The sequence below is a fragment of the Kogia breviceps genome, chromosome 1 (assembly GCF_026419965.1).
Source record: "Kogia breviceps isolate mKogBre1 chromosome 1, mKogBre1 haplotype 1, whole genome shotgun sequence".
NCBI lineage: Eukaryota > Metazoa > Chordata > Mammalia > Artiodactyla > Physeteridae > Kogia > Kogia breviceps.
This window is the reverse complement of record NC_081310.1, coordinates 118047143-118063713: the sequence shown is the minus strand read 5'-3', so window position 1 is coordinate 118063713 and position 16571 is coordinate 118047143. Positions and strand designations below refer to the sequence as shown.

Here is a 16571-nt window from a genome sequence, read left to right as displayed (position 1 = left end):
TGGTATTATCTTACAAAAGTAACTTTCTCAGAGTATCTGTAGATTTTTGTTCCCCCAAGGAGTTACTATATAAGATTTTTTCATTTGGTGCAAAGAATTTCAACATATTTATACTTATTTTTGAATGTTATTTTCAAAACTTTTTTTTTTCCAGGAAAGAATATTCCTTGAAAATTCAGTTTAATTGATTTAATGTTTTCTAAGGAAATCAAATATTGTGATGTGTCTCATTGGTATTTACAGGGTATATCTTTTCATTGCATAAGATATCAAAAAACTGATCACTTGCTATTATTTTGTGTTCCCATGATTAAATGTGCCAAATGGGTAGATTTCTAGCATCCATATTTAAAGAAATTGTTCATTCTTTTTGTGGTTCCTGAAAAGACTATTGGTCATACATATGAAAATTTTCCTTCTAGTTATGTTTTTTTCTTTCTTTTTTTTTTTTTTTGCTGTACGCGGGCCTCTCACTGTTGTGGCCTCTCCCGTTGCCGGAGCACAGGCTCCGGATGCGCAGGCTCAGCGGCCATGGCTCACGGGCTCAGCAGCTCCGAGGCATGTGGGATCTTCCCGGACCGGGGCACGAACCCGGGTCCCCTGCATCAGCAGTCGTACTGTCAACCACTGCGCCACCAGGGAAGCCCTCTAGTTATGGTTTTGAATGGCATTTCTATTTATTTAATGAACGAACAAAATGGTAATTTAGCACTTTGTTCTGGAACCTGTTTTTGCCCTTAAGTCAGAAATGTTCCTGTATAATTTATCCTCGTTATATGAAGTTCATTATATTTAATTTCAGGTAGTAGTCAGTAGGGATATTCTGAGTAGAAACAGAAAAGGTCCTGAATAATCTAAAGTTGTTGAAATATTTTTTTTGTAGAAAATTACGAAAAACTGTAAATGGTGATGGGAGCCGAGAAAATGGAAATAACTCCTCTGATAAAGCCAGAGGAACAGTAACTTTGGAATCTGCACTCTTTAATGGTGGTTTCTGGGGGACTCTCTTTGGCAACAGGTGGGAAGTCTTACGTCGGAATTTTTACTTGATTTTGTGTTCACATTAATGTTTACATAGTATATAATCTGATTAGGTTTTAGGAATATTCAGTGTAAGCATATTTTCATTGTGGTGAGATTTTTAAAGGTTCTGGAATGATTTGCTTATTTGAAATGGCACCACTGTCTGTCATGTTATCCATTAGTCCAATAATCTACCGTAAAAGTGTCATTCTGTTTGATCTTTAATGTTTTTTTAGACCACAAGATTATGGAAATATAAATACCCCTGAAGGGTAAATATTTTAAGTCATATTGGCCAACATCTAGAGAGAATGAAGAATTTTTAAAAGATGAGGTATTTTTCAGCATGAGAGCTGATTCCTCTTTAGATGTGAGGTGCAGGACAGGAGGCTGGCGTCAGTGGGCTGTAGGACAGAAAGGGAAATGAATCCAAGACACATTCAACCTCCTTCATGATTTTGTAGGTTGTAGCAGCACTAGTATGACTCTAAGAAATCCTTATTTTATCATATGTTAATGTTTGTGACTCAAAAGTAAAGTGCTTTTGCAGCTTTGTTTTTGAAGACAAAGTACGTTCACATATTTTTCTAAAGATAAGTTGACACTCTTTAGTTGAAGTGTTTGAGTTGTTTGTGGTGAACATTGTGCTGGGCACTGGGCATTCCTCTTCTCAGTGATTTTACCATCTAATTAGGAAGGTAAGAGTAGCAGGTATGATACGGTCACAACAATGTAAAAATATCATAAATGATATCATGCTGACAAAAGGCCATGCAGTTCAGTGGAAGGAGTGAGTATTCTGGGGTGAAGTAGTCAGCAGGAGTCAGGGAGGAGCTGAGAGTTGCTGAGCTTTGAAGCACAGGAGAGGGGAAGACATTCTATGAAGTGGCACAAACAGGCAATGTGAGGGAGGGGTTGGCATTGCGTTTGAGAGGGAAGACTGTGGACCCACTTCCTTGCAAAATCGAAAAGAACAGGCTTCCTCTCAACTAACCCAAGTCTTCGGAGACTAGAGAGAGAACTGGCTTCCTACACCCTTAGGCAAGCTAGAAGCCTGAAACGTACAATTTCTGAATCTTCTTGATTTCCAGAATAATATAATTTTTGTAGTCCTCAGAAGAAAGTGACTTCATGAAAGGTAATTACTTTCAAAAAACTAACTAGTAATCTTTTTTTCCTTTTAAAAAAATAGGATGAAAAGAGTAAAATTAATATGTAGCAAAGGGACAAAGACTGACAATGACTCAGGTTGTCTGCATCCTATCATCAAGAAGAGACAGTGTCGACCAGAGATTAGAATGTGGCAAACAAGAGAGAAAGCAAAATTTTCAGATGGAGAAAAGGGATGCAGGGTAAGATTTAGATGAGAGTAAATATTACAAGGTCTTTTCTTTCCTGTGTAAAATTTTTCTATTCTTGGACTCTGCTAGAAACACAAAATAGGTACTAATAGATTTGTGTCATTTGAAATGTAAAACTACAGGATGTGAAAAGGAGAACATCATGAAGAATAACATGAAGACTGTACCTTATTCTTCTAATTTCTAGGACCAGAACTTGTTATTGCATCTGCCCCTGGTCCAGCCTTAGTAGGAGACTGGTAGATTCAATAAACAGATTAGTGTAGAGGCTGCTGTGTCGTTTTCCAGAGAGGTGGTGATGGTGTGTTAAGGTTTGGGAAACTATTTTCCAGGTTTAGGTATAGGCGTTCTGCTTTACGTCTAAAACTAACTACCCTCTTACTTTATAGTGTTGAAATATTTTCTTATTTGTTAGACTGTGGCATTTACGAATTACAGAAAGCTAATATTTTTGAGCCATTACTGCAACCAAGCACTATTCTAAGTGCTTTACACGTAGTAACTCACTTAATTGTTAGCTGCTTTTATTATCATCGCTTTTCAGGTGAGGAAATTGAGGCCCAGAGAGATTTAATTACTTACCTACAGTTACATAGCTAATAAGTAGAAGAGCTGTGATTCAGACTTGAGTTTGACTCAAGCCTGTTTTTCTAACTTCTACATAATATTGCCTCATCATTTAAGCTATTTAGTTTCAAGAAAGTTTAATATTTTTCTTTATTGAGACCAACTAATAGGTAGGTTTGTTCAGTTTTGGTTTCGTTTACTTTTACTGCTTCTTAGTTTTTATACACAAGGCTAATGGAGTATTTTGGGCTGTCCCCTGTGAGGAAACTGCTGTTCTCTTTGTAGGAGCCGTTTGGGCGTTTGGACAATGGGATTTCAGATGATCTGTCGAGTGAGGATGATGGTGAAGCCTGGACACAGATGATGACACTGCGGAGGAGCGTGGAAGGGGCCTCAAGTGACAATGGCTGTGAAGTTAAGAATAGGAAATCAATACTTTCAAGGCACCTAAACACTCGGGTAATTTTTATTTTAGCTTATTAAAGTATAGGCATTAACTCCCAAGTCACAAGGTATTTAACATGTTTTCCTGTCGTTTGTTGGCAGGTGAAGAAGACCACTTCCAAGTGGTGTCCCGTTGTGCGGGATTCAGACAGTCTGGCTGAATCAGAGTTTGAATCGGCAGCCTTCAGTCAGGTAACGTATCCTTTTTCAAGGCATATTCTTGAGTGTAATAACTGTATCCGTTCCTTTTTTTATTGGTTGTCCTAAAGTTGTGTGTATATTTGTCTGCCCCTCCCCTGCCTCCAACTATGTGTCTACCTATCTAGAAGCTTTTATACGACTGCTCACCCCCAGAAAGAGAACGAGCTCTTTGTCTTTGATCTAATCTTGTAAGTATCATAGATGATGCCCAGAGAGAGACTCCTCAATCCCTAGATGATGAGAAGGCTACTTCATATTCACTTGGAATATGCAGTTTATTCTTAAGCATCGTTCCTTTGTAAGTGGCATTGATGCTGATGGGGACAGATACTTGAGAAAGGACCCCTGAGAGATGGGAGCAGTAAATCTCACCATGAAAACTAATGGGAATATTGTACATTTGGGACATTATAATTCAGAGGTGAGTAGAGTAGATGGTGGTGGCTCTTGTTTTGATTGACAAGGCAGCTGGGGTTGTGGAAAAACTTTCATATCTATGTTTGTACCGCAGGAGAGCTGCAATGTCCATCCTTTTCTCAGCCTGATTACCCTTTTCCCTGTTTGACTGGGCCCTGGACGTGACTAGGTCTACAGTCAAGCTCACAACATTTAGAGTAGAGGACACTTGGGTGTGTCAGGAGGCCCAGCCACACCTGCAACCAGAATGGGCCCTCTGGATGTGCTTGCAGGAGTCACCCCATCCCAGGGCACCTGACTTGAACAACCCCATGACTTGGCAATAACTTCTCAGGGGGAGTCCTCTTTGATAGTCTGTTAGAGAGTCATCAGAGTTTCACATTTAATCATGAAAATGTATTATTGTTATGTGAGGCCTTGTCAACATAGTGATCAGTGTGTGAAAGCTTGCCAGCCATCACTATAGGTAACTTGTTTGCATTTTATTTCAGATATATAGTTGTTTTGTTTTTTAAATACAGGTAAATATTTTATTATAAAATTACTGTAACAATATGGATGAATTTCAGAAATATAATGTTGTAAAAATAGTCAAACATAAAAAAATAGCTATTTTCAGATTTCACCTCTAACAAAGTACAAAATTAAAGTTAATCTATGCTCTTAATAGTCATAATGGTTATCCTTGAAAGGGAATAGCACATAAATAGGGGCAAGAGAACTAGTAATGCTTTATTCATTGATTTTGGTGCTGATTACACAGACATGTTTCATTTGTGAAAAATTTATCAACCTATAAACTTATGCACACATATTTAAGAATGCTGTATTTCAAAAACTGTTAAAATAAGAACATATTCATCTAAAACACAGAAATCACAATGAAAAAAACTAAAAAAACAAAAATTAATTTCATGACCCCAAAACTGTCACTTCATTAAAAAAGAAAATTTAAGCCTTTACAGATTTTGTAGTTATAAAATTAATGTAAGGATGTTGTAAAAATTCAAGTGAAGAAGTATATTTAGTAAAAAGCAACCTTTCCACTTACTGCCTCCCTTTCCAGTATAATGAATCCCTCACTGTTCCCCACATCCCCAGATTGAATCCATGCTGTCCAGAGGGTGGTTATAGTTCCATATATTTATTTTCCTTTGAGTAAGAGAGCATACTGTATATTTAAACATATAACATATCATTTAAAAAATATAAATAGGAAAAACATAAATAGGAAAATTTGTTCTGAGTTTTTTTTTTGTAGGTCTTGCCTATCAGTACATAAGACAAGACTTCATTCTGTTGAACATCTGCAGAATATCCCAGTTTATGAAGGAATTTATTAAAATGTGTAAAATTATGACTACTTAATTTGTTTGTTTCCAGTTTTTCATTATTAAAAGCAATTCAGAAAAATCCTTGTAGATAGACGGGTTTATCCACTCAGGTTGCCATAACAGAATACCACAGGCTGGGTAGCTTAAACAACAGCAATTTTATATAGTTGTTTTTAAAAAGGAATAAAAAAATATTTGTTTTTGTTTTCCCTTAAAGGGCTGTAGATCTGGCATGAGTGGTGGCTCTCGAAGCCTCAACATGTTGAGAAGAGACTCGGAGAGCACCCGTCATGACTCGGAGACAGAGGATATGTTATGGGATGACCTGCTGCACGGCCCCGAGTGCCGGTCGTCTGTCACCAGCGACAGTGAGGGGGCCCACGTGAACTCCCTTCACTCAGGGACCAAACGTGACCCCAAAGAGGATGTTTTTCAGCAGGTCTGTAAAGGTGATGATAATAATAGCTGATGTTTACTGTGTACTTACCATGTGCCAGGCACTGTATTATCTCATTTAACTCTACAATAACCCTGTAAGGTGGACACTATTATTATCCCTGATTTAGAGATGACGAAATTGAGCATAGTTTTGTAAGTGAAGATATTGGAATTAGAACTCAGGGGGAAGCACTCTTGAATTCCCCTAACCTAAATGTTTCTTCCTAGGACTTTTTCTCATTATTTTCCTTAGAATGATCCTTGATGTTCACTTTATATGAGCAGGGTACATTGTTTGGTGCAGTAACCTCATATTATATTTTCATAGACATAACAGTATTATATATGAATTATTAGGAGATGGCATTGCTTGCTTCTCTAATAATGTACAAAGCAAGTGATGCTTTTAATTTTAGGTTTTCTGTTAATATCATAAAATCAGATAGCCTGGAAATGGGGATTCTTTAGAAGGTTATTTCAACCTTCCAATCAATATAGGGATTCATTCTACATCTGCAGAAATTTTTTTACTACCTATCATGTAGTAACAATAGTTCCTACTTCTTAGAAATATTGTGATATATCTAGTGAGATAATACAAAGTGCTTAGCACAATGCTTGGCAAAGAGTAAGCACCCAATACATGTTAGCATGGTTATTACTATCCACATCAGACAGTTAGTCTCTGTTTAAATACTTGTGGAGCTGGAGTGATTGTTATTTCATGAGCTTTTTCCACTGCTGGATAGATTAAATGATTAAGAAACAGTTCTCATATCAGCCTTTCATATGTTTAATGCCAATGATCATGATTCTTCTTAGTTTTATTTTTTCTTTAGGCTAAATATTTCCACAATGACTTAATAAATAGTGGGTGATGGATATTCATTTGTTTAATTATTGAATTTTCTTGATTCTAAGATACCATTATTTAGGTTACACATTTTAATGAAAAAAATTCTGCTTCATTAAATGTATACCATTTTCAAAAACTAACTAGAAACAACATACATTTTATTATCAAAGTTTTAAGCTTTTTCCTCCAATTTTGCTATCAAAGTTTGTATCTAAATATTCTTTGCATTCAGTCTGAAGACTCATCTCAATTACCTTAGCCCTTGGTAATTATGAATAGCATCATGATGATTTTCACCTCCTTTGCACTTTTGGGATTTATAGGATAATTTTAAGGCATATGTAAGAATAACTAGGTAAGATGAAACTCACTATGTTAAACGGAATTCATCATTTCCCAATTCTCCCACCTAACCTATTCTTCTTTTATTCCCCATATTTCTAAATGTCACCACTAACCACCCAAGTTAGAAACCTTGGGGCCATTCTTGACCCCATCCCCCATGTTTCCAATCAGTCAGCACATTTTCTTGATTCTGCTGTATAATACATACATCTGCCCACCTGTGTCCTCACTGCTTGGTGCAGACCACCGTCAGCCCTCGTCTGGATCCTTACAACAGCTTCTCTAGGCTTGCTCCCCTTCGTTTCGTTTTCCACACTTCAGCCAGAAAGATCCTTCTAAAATACAAATCTGATGCCATTCCCCTTACAATCCTTTAATTGCTTTTTTTTCCATTCTGGATTATTTCTTTCTGTTCCTTTATTTGCTCTGATAACAGTCTTGCATGGTATAGTTTAACTCAACTAAACTTCTTTCAGTTTCCTCAGGTACTTCTGGATCTTTACACAAACTGGTTTATTTGCCTGGAACACACTTTTCTCCAATACCTATTCCTTCGTCTCACTGTTTTTTACTTTTTGGGTCTTGGCTTGAGTGATTCTCCCTTAGGAAGCCTTTTCTATATGTTCCTAAAGCATTCTTTCCTTCCCTTATCATGCTGCACAGTAACTTTATTTAATCATGTCTCCATAAGTCTGTATGCTCTGTGATGTCAAGGACTACATCTGTCTTGTTCTTTATTATATCCATAGTACATGTTACATAGTAGCTGCTTAATAAATGTTTTTTTGGCTAAATCAATTAATAAATCCATAAATGTGCATCAGCATTGTGCTAAGCATTATTGTAGAAGGAGAACAAATATACCAGATGGTTGTTTTTTAGTAACTTATATATTTGTTTGGGAACAAGATGATTTTATGGGAAACAGAGGACACAATAAAAGCAGCATATAATTAGATGCAAATTTATCTGATATAGACTGTAAGGGTTTTTAATTTCAGAGAAAGGCAACATGAGTGAGGCTTGTGGCCATCAGAGAGGACATGTTGGTGAAATGGGACTTGAGTTGGTACTCGAAGAATAAGACATGATAAGGCAGAGGAAAATACAGGGCTGTTTTTATCTCGACTTTTCCTCTTGAGCTTACTATGCTTTTCTGTATCCTGATTAGACCAGAGAAAGGTTTACTTTCTCAGTCATTCCTGTGATGTCTTAAGGCCTGTTAGCACCTCTCCCACGTAACTTCCTACTATCCCTGGTCTAGTCATGATGCTGTAGAAATGCTTTCCTTCTTGATATCCCATTAATACACCAAGCTTATCCTCACTTCCATCCATTTTGAGAGGAAAGCAACCTTGGAGATCATGTAGTCCTACCTCCCATCATTATAGGAGACACTTAACCTCTCTCCAGGTAAGAAATTGTTTTTGTGAAAAAAAAAAAACAACCACCACCAGAAACCAGCATCATGGAGGTGGTAATTGGAGTGATGAGCTTTGTGAGGGGGAGAATAGGATGACAAGGCTGAATCCTGGCAAATGTGGCCCAGGAGCTAGACAAAGGGAAAAAATATATAATGGAGGAAATAAAGAAGGAGTGGATGGAAATATTTATTTTTTCTTCTCAGAACCATTTATTCTGGCTTCAGAACTCAAGTCCTGCCTCTGATCGAGTTAGTGCAATAATCTGGGAAGGGAATGAGTGCAAAAAGATGGATATGTCTGTATTGGAAATAAGTGGTATCATCATGAGCAGGGTAAGGTTTAATACGTTTTTGGATTTTTAGAAAAATCTATTTAATGATCAGCAGCTATTTCATAGAATGTATTTAATGATCAAAACATTGACTCTGCTTTTGAAACACAAGTATATGTATCTTAAATTTTGTAGTCAGTCTTCACTAGGTAGTGTATTTTTTTGTTACAGAGGTCTCTGTGAGCACGATCAGTTGTTCAGGTAGACTACAAATAGTCCTTATCTCATTCAAGCCTGGAAGTCATAAATCTGTACATCATTTTTATTTCTTTTAGATTTAAAACAATTTAGTTTTTAATAATCTAAATAGTATTTGATAAATACTGCTTCACAACTCCATTTAGCTGTGCAGTAATGATGGATATTTTAAATTAATTCCCAGGTTAATGCGTATCAGCAAGGAGTAGGTTATCAGATGCTGGGAAATGTCGTCACCATCGGATTAGCATTTTTCCCTTTTTTACATCGACTGTTCCGAGAGAAGAGCCTTGACCAGCTAAAGTCCATCTCAGCTGAGGAGATCTTGACTCTCTTTTGTGGGGCACCACCTGTTACACCTATTATTATTTTGTCTATAATTAATTTTTTTGAACGACTGTGTCTTACTTGGATGTTTTTTTTCATGATGTGTGTGGCGGAGAGAACATACAAACAGGTCGGTAGTCAGTTAAGTAAAATTTCTTATAGTTGCTTTTGTCCTCTCTCCAGAAGTTAATGTGGGCAATGCAGGCTTGATAAGTGAACTTTTGGTATTTGTGGGTTTAACACTTGTGATACTGATTATTCACAAATGACATGCTGTAATCTGAATTTTGCTGAGCCTACTTGCAGGAGTAAGTGGCTGAGCCAGTGAGTGAGCCTAGGTGATTGCTTAGCACCGGCACCTCAATGTGCCCTTGATGTTTTGTATATGTAGCATATGTAGTAATTACCAAAGTGAAAATGTTTCTGTGAAAAATGGCCAAGTGAGAAATAAACTTATTGAAATTTGATAAGAGTTTGGGATTGAGGGCTTAATGTATCGGTGATATGTGCAAAAAATGTGGTTTTGAATGGAAATGTAATTTGGGAGTAAGCTAGAATTTTGTATAAACATTTGAGTTTGTGAAGGTGGGGATTCACAAAGGTCTCCAAGGTATATTCCTTGAAAATGTCAAGAGTGTAGCCTGTTGTGAAAAAGTATATTACTACATAATGTGCTTTGCAAGCGACAGGTTAATGAGCTATTAACAATGTTTTTTCACTGCCTGTCTTAGTGACCACTGATTAGAACTTGATCCTTTTAATATTTTTTATATGCTGGGAATATTGTTTACAATTATGTAAAAATATACACACAGTGACACGTGTACATTTCACTTTGTGGTTTTTTTTTTTTTTAACCTTCTCTAGAGATTTTTATTTGCAAAACTCTTCAGCCATATTACTTCTGCCAGGAAAGCTAGGAAATATGAAATACCTCATTTCAGACTTAAAAAGGTGGAGAACATTAAGATATGGTTATCACTGCGTTCCTTTTTAAAGGTGAGTTTTACCTGACTAACCATGGAATATCTGCAATAATATGCAGAAAACATGCTCACTGAAATTTCTGGTGGCAGATACTCAGTAGTCAGGGTAGTTCTATGTACTGGACAGATATCAGTGGCTGACAGACTTGCTGGACACCAGGTTGGGAGTGATCTATCTGCAGAGCTGGTAGAGCTAAGTAAATAAGAGCTTAGAAAGGGAAAAGAAAATTTAAATTCCTAGGGCAGAGTGATAAATTGAATATCTCATCTTTTTCTGACTTTTGGGGGGAATATTCCAGCTGAAAATATGTTTGTGAATCAATCACACCCTTACTTTGAATGGCATGGATCTCAGAGCTTAATTAAAGTCGAATATGTCCGAAATATGTTAAAATCCTGTGTCACAAAAGTCTCATGAATGTTCATTTTCACGCCAATATAGTAAGATTGGGAGTGTGAATGATGTGAGTGCTGTTGCCATCTCCGGCAGTGACCTAAAACGCTAACCTATGCATCTCACTCCACAGAGACGGGGCCCACAGCGATCAGTGGACGTGGTTGTGTCTTCTGTCTTCCTACTGACACTTTCCATTGCTTTCATTTGTTGTGCCCAGGTAAGAGTTTCAGATCTATTTCAGTGGAAAGTGGAATATAGAGCTCACTTCTGTTTTAAATCAGTTCACCGTGTTTAAGTGTGTGTGTGTGTGTGTGTGTGTGTGTGTGTGTGTGTGTGTGTGTGTGTATAGACAATGGACATTTGTATCTCACAGCTCTGGGAACTGGGGAGTCCAAGGTCGAGGTGCCAGCATGGTTATGTTGAAGTATATATATTTTTAATGTGTCTACATTTCTTTTGCTAGGTTGAATTCTTGTTAATTCTTCTAACTTAAAAAAAATTTTTTTTAAATTTAATTTTATTTAATTTTATTTATTTTTGGCTGCATTAGGTCTTTGTTGCTGCGTGCGGGCTTTCTCTAGTTGCGGTGAGTGGGGGCTACTCTTGGTTGCGGTGCACGGGCTTCTCATTGCAGTGGCTTCTCTTGTTGCAGAGCATGGGCTCTAGGAGTGCAGGCTTCAGTAGTTGCAGCACGTGGGCTCAGTAGTTGTGGCTTGTAGGCTCTAGAGCGCAGGCTCAGTAGTTGTGGCACACAGGCTTAGTTGCTCCGTGGCATGTGGGATCTTCCTGGACCAAGGATCAAACCCATTTCCCCTGCATTGGCAGGTGGATTCTTAACCACTGTGCCACCAGGGAAGTCCTTTTCTAACTTTTGAAATGAGAATAAAGGTAATTTTTAGTCCTTTAAGACTCTAAGATCATGGTAATTTAATTTTAATTGGCAAGTTTTGATTGTTAATAAAACTATGTACCATTATGGATACAAAATGGTGAATTTCCAACTCCATTGTTTCTTCTAATTTTATTAGTTGTCACTCTAAAGTAGACTTTTTCTTTTTTCCCATTTATTTATTCATTCATTCATTTACTACGCTATGGACTCCTGTGTTCTTATTTTTATCTAGTGGGTTATAAACTATTACTATGTTTCGATGCCTAAATTGTCCCAGATTTGGCCAGTGGGAGACCCTTAAAGCCCCTTCCTGTGTTCTTTTGACAGATCCCTGTATCTTGATTTATTTATTTATTTTGGTACTTCTGTGTTTTCTTTATTACAAGAAGTTACAGCCTTATCCTGTACTTTTCCATTGATTGAATTTTAACTTAATTCTGCTATGGTCAGAGAACATGCTCTGAATGTTTTCAGTTGTTTGAAATATGTAGAATTGCTTTATTATCCAGTATATGGTCAGTTTTATTAAATCTTTCATCAGCACTTTGAAAGAATTTGTATCCCACTGTTTTAGAGAGCAGTGTTCTCTCTATATAAATTAGCCCAAGTTTATTAGTTGTATTGCTGAAATTTCTCATCTTTTTGGTTTGCTTATTCTGTCAGCCACTGAGAGAGGTGTGGTCAAGTCTGCTCTGATGGTGGATTTATCTTTTTCTCTTTTTATTTCTGTCAATTTTTGCTTTATATGTTTTTAAGCAGTGTAACTGGGTGCATACAGATTTAGAATTGTTTTCCATCTCCTTGGTGGATAGACTTTTATGTCCTTTATAGTTATTTTTTTTCCCAATCCAGGATCAGTTATTACATTTAGCTGTTATGTCTCTTTAATCTCCTTTAATCCTGAACAGTGTCAGGCTTTCTTTACCTTTCATGACCTTATAAAATGTCTCTATTTCTAATGTTTCTTAACTTAAAGTCTACTCTATTTGATATTAATTTAAGTACACCATCTGCCTTTTGATTAGTTTTTGTATACAATATCTTTGTCTACCCTTTTTCAGTTATTTTGTCTTTGTATAGTTCTGTCTCTTATAATCAGCATATCCTTTTTTGATTGCTTGTTTCTTTTTCTTGTTTTTTTTTGCTGTTAAACTATCAAAGTGCTTTAATATCTTTAGTGATATATTTTTTTCAGTGCTGAAAGGTTATTTTATTAATTTATTTTGGTAATAGATCTGGGTTTATTACAAAATATATTTTCTTTTTGAGCTTTTTATCTCTCTCTCTCTTTTTTATTGAAGTATAGTTAATTAACAATGTTGTGTTAGTTTCAGGTGTGTACAGCAAAGTGATTGAGTTATACACATATATGAATATATATTATTTTCAGATTCTTTTCCCTTATAGGTTACTACAAAATATTGAGTATAGCTCCCTGTGATATATATACCATATCTTCTTTATCCATTCATCTGTCGATGGACATTTAGGTTGCTTCCATGTCTTGACTGTTGTAAATAGTGCTGCAATGAACATTGGGGTGCATTATCTTTTTGAATTATAGTTTTGTCTGGATATATGCCCAGGAGTGGGATTGCAGGATCATATGGTAACTATTTTTAGTTTTTTAAGGAACCTCCATACTGTTCTCCATTGTGGCTGTATCAATTTACATTTCCACCAACAGTGCAAGAGGGTTCCCTTTTCTCCACACCCTCTCCGGCATTTATTATTTGTAGACTTTTTGATCATGGTCATTCTGACTGGAGTGAGGTGATAGCTCATTGTAGAGTTAATTTACATTTCTCTAATAATTAGTGATGTTGACCATCTTTTCACCTTTTGACCACCTTTTGGCCATCTATGTCTTTTCTGGAGAAATGTCTACTTAGATCTTCTGCCCATTTTTGTATTGAGCTGTTTGGCTTTTTTGTTATTCAGTTGTTTGTATATTTTGGAAATTAATCCCTTGTCAGTCTCATCATTTACAAATATTTTCTCCCATTCTGTAGGTTGTTTTTTGTCTTGTTTATGGTTTCCTTTGCTGTGCAAAAGCTTTTAAGTTTAATTAGGTCCCATTTGTTTTTTTTTTGTTTTTATTTCCATTTCTCTAGGAAGGTGGGTCAGAAAAGATCTTGCTGTGATTTATGTCAGAGTGTTCTGCCTATGTTTTCCTCTAGAAGTTTTATAGTATCCAGTCTTATATTTAGGTCTTTAATCCATTTTGAATTTATTTTTGTATGTGATGTTAGAGAAATGTTCTAATTTCATTCTTTTACATGTAGCTGTCCAGTTTTTCCAGCACCACTTATTGAAGAGGCTGTCTTTTCTCCATTGTATATTCTTGCCTCCTTTGTCATAAATTAGGTGACCATAGGTGCATGGGTTTATCTCTGGTCTTTCTATCCTGTTCCACTGATCTATATTTCTGTTTCTGTGCCAGTACCATACTGTTTTGATGACTGTAGCTTTGTAGTATAATCTGAAGTCAGGGAGCCTGATTCCTCCAACTTCGTTTTTCTTTCTCAAGATTGCTTTGGTTATTCAGGGTCTTTTGTGTTTCCATACAAATTAAAAATTTTTTTGTTCCAGTTCTGTGAAAAATGCCATTGGTAATTTGATGGGGATTGCACTGAATCTGTAGATTGCCTTGAGTAGTATGGTTATATTAACAATATTAATTTTTCTAGCCTAAGAAACCAGTATGTATATATATATATATATCTTTCCATCTGTTTGTGTCTTCTTCAGTTTCTTTCATCAGTGTCTTATAGTTTTTGGAGTACAGGTATTTAGCCCCCTTAGGTAGGTTTATTCCTAGGTATTTTATTCTTTTTGATGCAGTAGTAAATGGGATTGTTTCCTTAATTTCTCTTTCTGATCTTTGCAACAGATTTTTGTGTATTAATTTTGTATTCTGCAACTTTACCAAATTCATTGATGAGCTCTAGTAGTTTTCTGGTAGTGTCTTCAGGATTTTCTATGTATAGTATCATGTCATCTGGAAACAGTGACACTTTTACTTCTTCCTGTCCAATGTAGATTCCTTTTATATCTTTTTCTTCTCTGAATGCTGTGATTGGACTTCCAAAACTATATTGAATATAAGAGGTGAGATTGAGCACCCTCGTCTTGTTCCTGATTTTAGAGGAAATGCTTTCAGCTTTTCACTGTTGAGTATGATGTTAGCTGTGGGTTTGTAATATATGGCCTTTATTTTGTTGAGGTATATTCCCTCCATGCCCACTTTCTAGAGAGATTTTAATCATTACTGGATGTTAAATGTTGTCAAAAGCTTCTTCAGCATCTATTGAGATGACCATGTGGTTTTTATTCTTCAATTTGTTAATGTGGTGTATCACACTGATTGATTTATGGATATTGAAAAATCCTTGCATCACTGGGATAAATCCCACTTGATTATTTAATGTATTGTTGGATTCAGTTTGCTAGTATTTTGTTGAGGATTTTGCGTCTATGTTTATCAGTGATATTGGCCTGATTTTCTTTTTTTGTGATACCTTTGTCTGGTCTTGGTATCAGGGTGATGATGGGTTCATAGAATGAGTTTGGAAGTGTTCCTTCCTCTGCAATTTTGGGAATAGTTTCAGAGTGTAGGTGTTATCTCTTCTCTAAATGTTTGGTAGAATTCGCCTGTGAAGCTATCTAGTCCTGGACTTTTGTTTTCTGGGAGTTTTAAAATCACAGATTCAATTTCAGTACTTGTGATCAGTCTGTTCATATTTTCTATTTCTTCCTGGTTCAATCTTGGTAGATTGTGCCTTTCTAAGAATTTGTCCATTTCTTCTAGGTTGTCCATTTTATTGGTACTTAGTTGCTTGGAGTAGTCTCTCATTTCTAATTTATTGATTTGGGCCCTTTTCCTTTTTTTCTTTATGAGTCTGGCTAAAGGTTTATCAATTGTGTTTATCTTTTCTAGGAACCAGCTTTTGTTAATAGTTTTATTGATGTTTTCTAAGTCTCTATTTCATTTATTTCTGCTCTATCTTTATGATTCCTTTACTTCTACTAACTGGATTTTGTTTGTTCTTCTTTCTCTAGTTGCTTTAGGTGTAAGGTTAGGTTATTTGAGATTTTTCTTGTTTCCTAAGGTAAGCTTGTATTGCTATAAACTTCCCTCTTAGAACTGCTTTTGTTGTGTCCCATAGGTTTTGGATCATCATGTTTTCATTTTCATTTGTCTCTAGCTATTTTTTTGGGGGGGGGGTATGCGGGTCTCTCACTGTTGTGGCCTCTCCCGTTGCGGAGCACAGGCTCTGGACGCTCAGGCTCGGTGGCCATGGCTCATGGGCCCAGCCGCTCCACGGCATGTGGGATTTTCCCGGACCAGAGCACAAACCCATGTCCCCTGCATCGGCAGGCGAACTCTCAACCACTGCGCCACCAGGGGAGTTCCTCTAGCTTTTTTTTCTTTTTTAATTTCCTCTTTGATTCTTCAGTGATCCATTGGTTGTTTGATAGCATATTGTTTAGCCTGCACGTGTTTGTGTTTTTTTCTTGTAGTTGATTTCTAATCTCATAGTGTTGTGGTCAGAAAAGATGCTTGATATAATTTCAATTTTCTTAAATTTACCAAGGCTTGCTTTGTGACCCAGCATGTGATGTATCCTGAAGAATGTTCCATGTGCACTTGAAAAGAATGTGCATTCTGCTGCTTTCAGATGGAATACTCTATAAATATCAATTAAGTCCATCTAGTCTAATGTGTCATTTAGGGGCTGGGTTTTCTTATTAATCTTCTGTCTGGATGATCTGTCTATTGATGTAAGTGGGATGTTAAAATCCCCCATTATTATTGTGTTACTGTCAATTCCTTTTTTTATGTCTGTTAACATTTGCCTTATATATTGAGGTGCTCCTATGTTGGGGACACATGAATTTACAATTGTTACATATTCTTTGATTGATCCCTTGATCAATATGTAGTGTCCTTCTTTGTCTCTTGTAAGTGTCTTTATTTTAAAGTCTATTTTGTCTGATGTAAGTATTGCTACTTCAGCTTTCTTTTG

General features: G+C 36.3%; 1 protein-coding gene across 6 annotated transcripts in view; it reads left to right on the top strand.

Moving 5' to 3' along the window:
* Positions 1–16571, top strand: part of PHTF1 (putative homeodomain transcription factor 1) — a 74447-nt gene that overhangs the window by 32187 nt on the left and 25689 nt on the right. For 3 of the 6 annotated variants that reach the window (XR_010842161.1, XR_010842166.1, XM_059060654.2), the window contains exons 7-16: positions 884–1018; positions 2216–2375; positions 3237–3410; positions 3498–3587; positions 5565–5786; positions 8614–8742; positions 9124–9396; positions 10134–10265; positions 10780–10866; positions 11200–11235. Coding sequence is in view for 2 of the 6 variants with exons in the window: in XM_059060654.2 (XP_058916637.1) it covers positions 884–1018; positions 2216–2375; positions 3237–3410; positions 3498–3587; positions 5565–5786; positions 8614–8742; positions 9124–9396; positions 10134–10265; positions 10780–10866; positions 11200–11235 (1438 nt within the window). In the remaining 4 variants the exon portion in view is untranslated. The remainder of the gene's footprint in view (positions 1–883; positions 1019–2215; positions 2376–3236; positions 3411–3497; positions 3588–5564; positions 5787–8613; positions 8743–9123; positions 9397–10133; positions 10266–10779; positions 10867–11199; positions 11236–16571) is intronic. The other 3 variants (XR_010842163.1, XR_010842167.1, XM_059060681.2) reach the window with 1 other exon arrangement.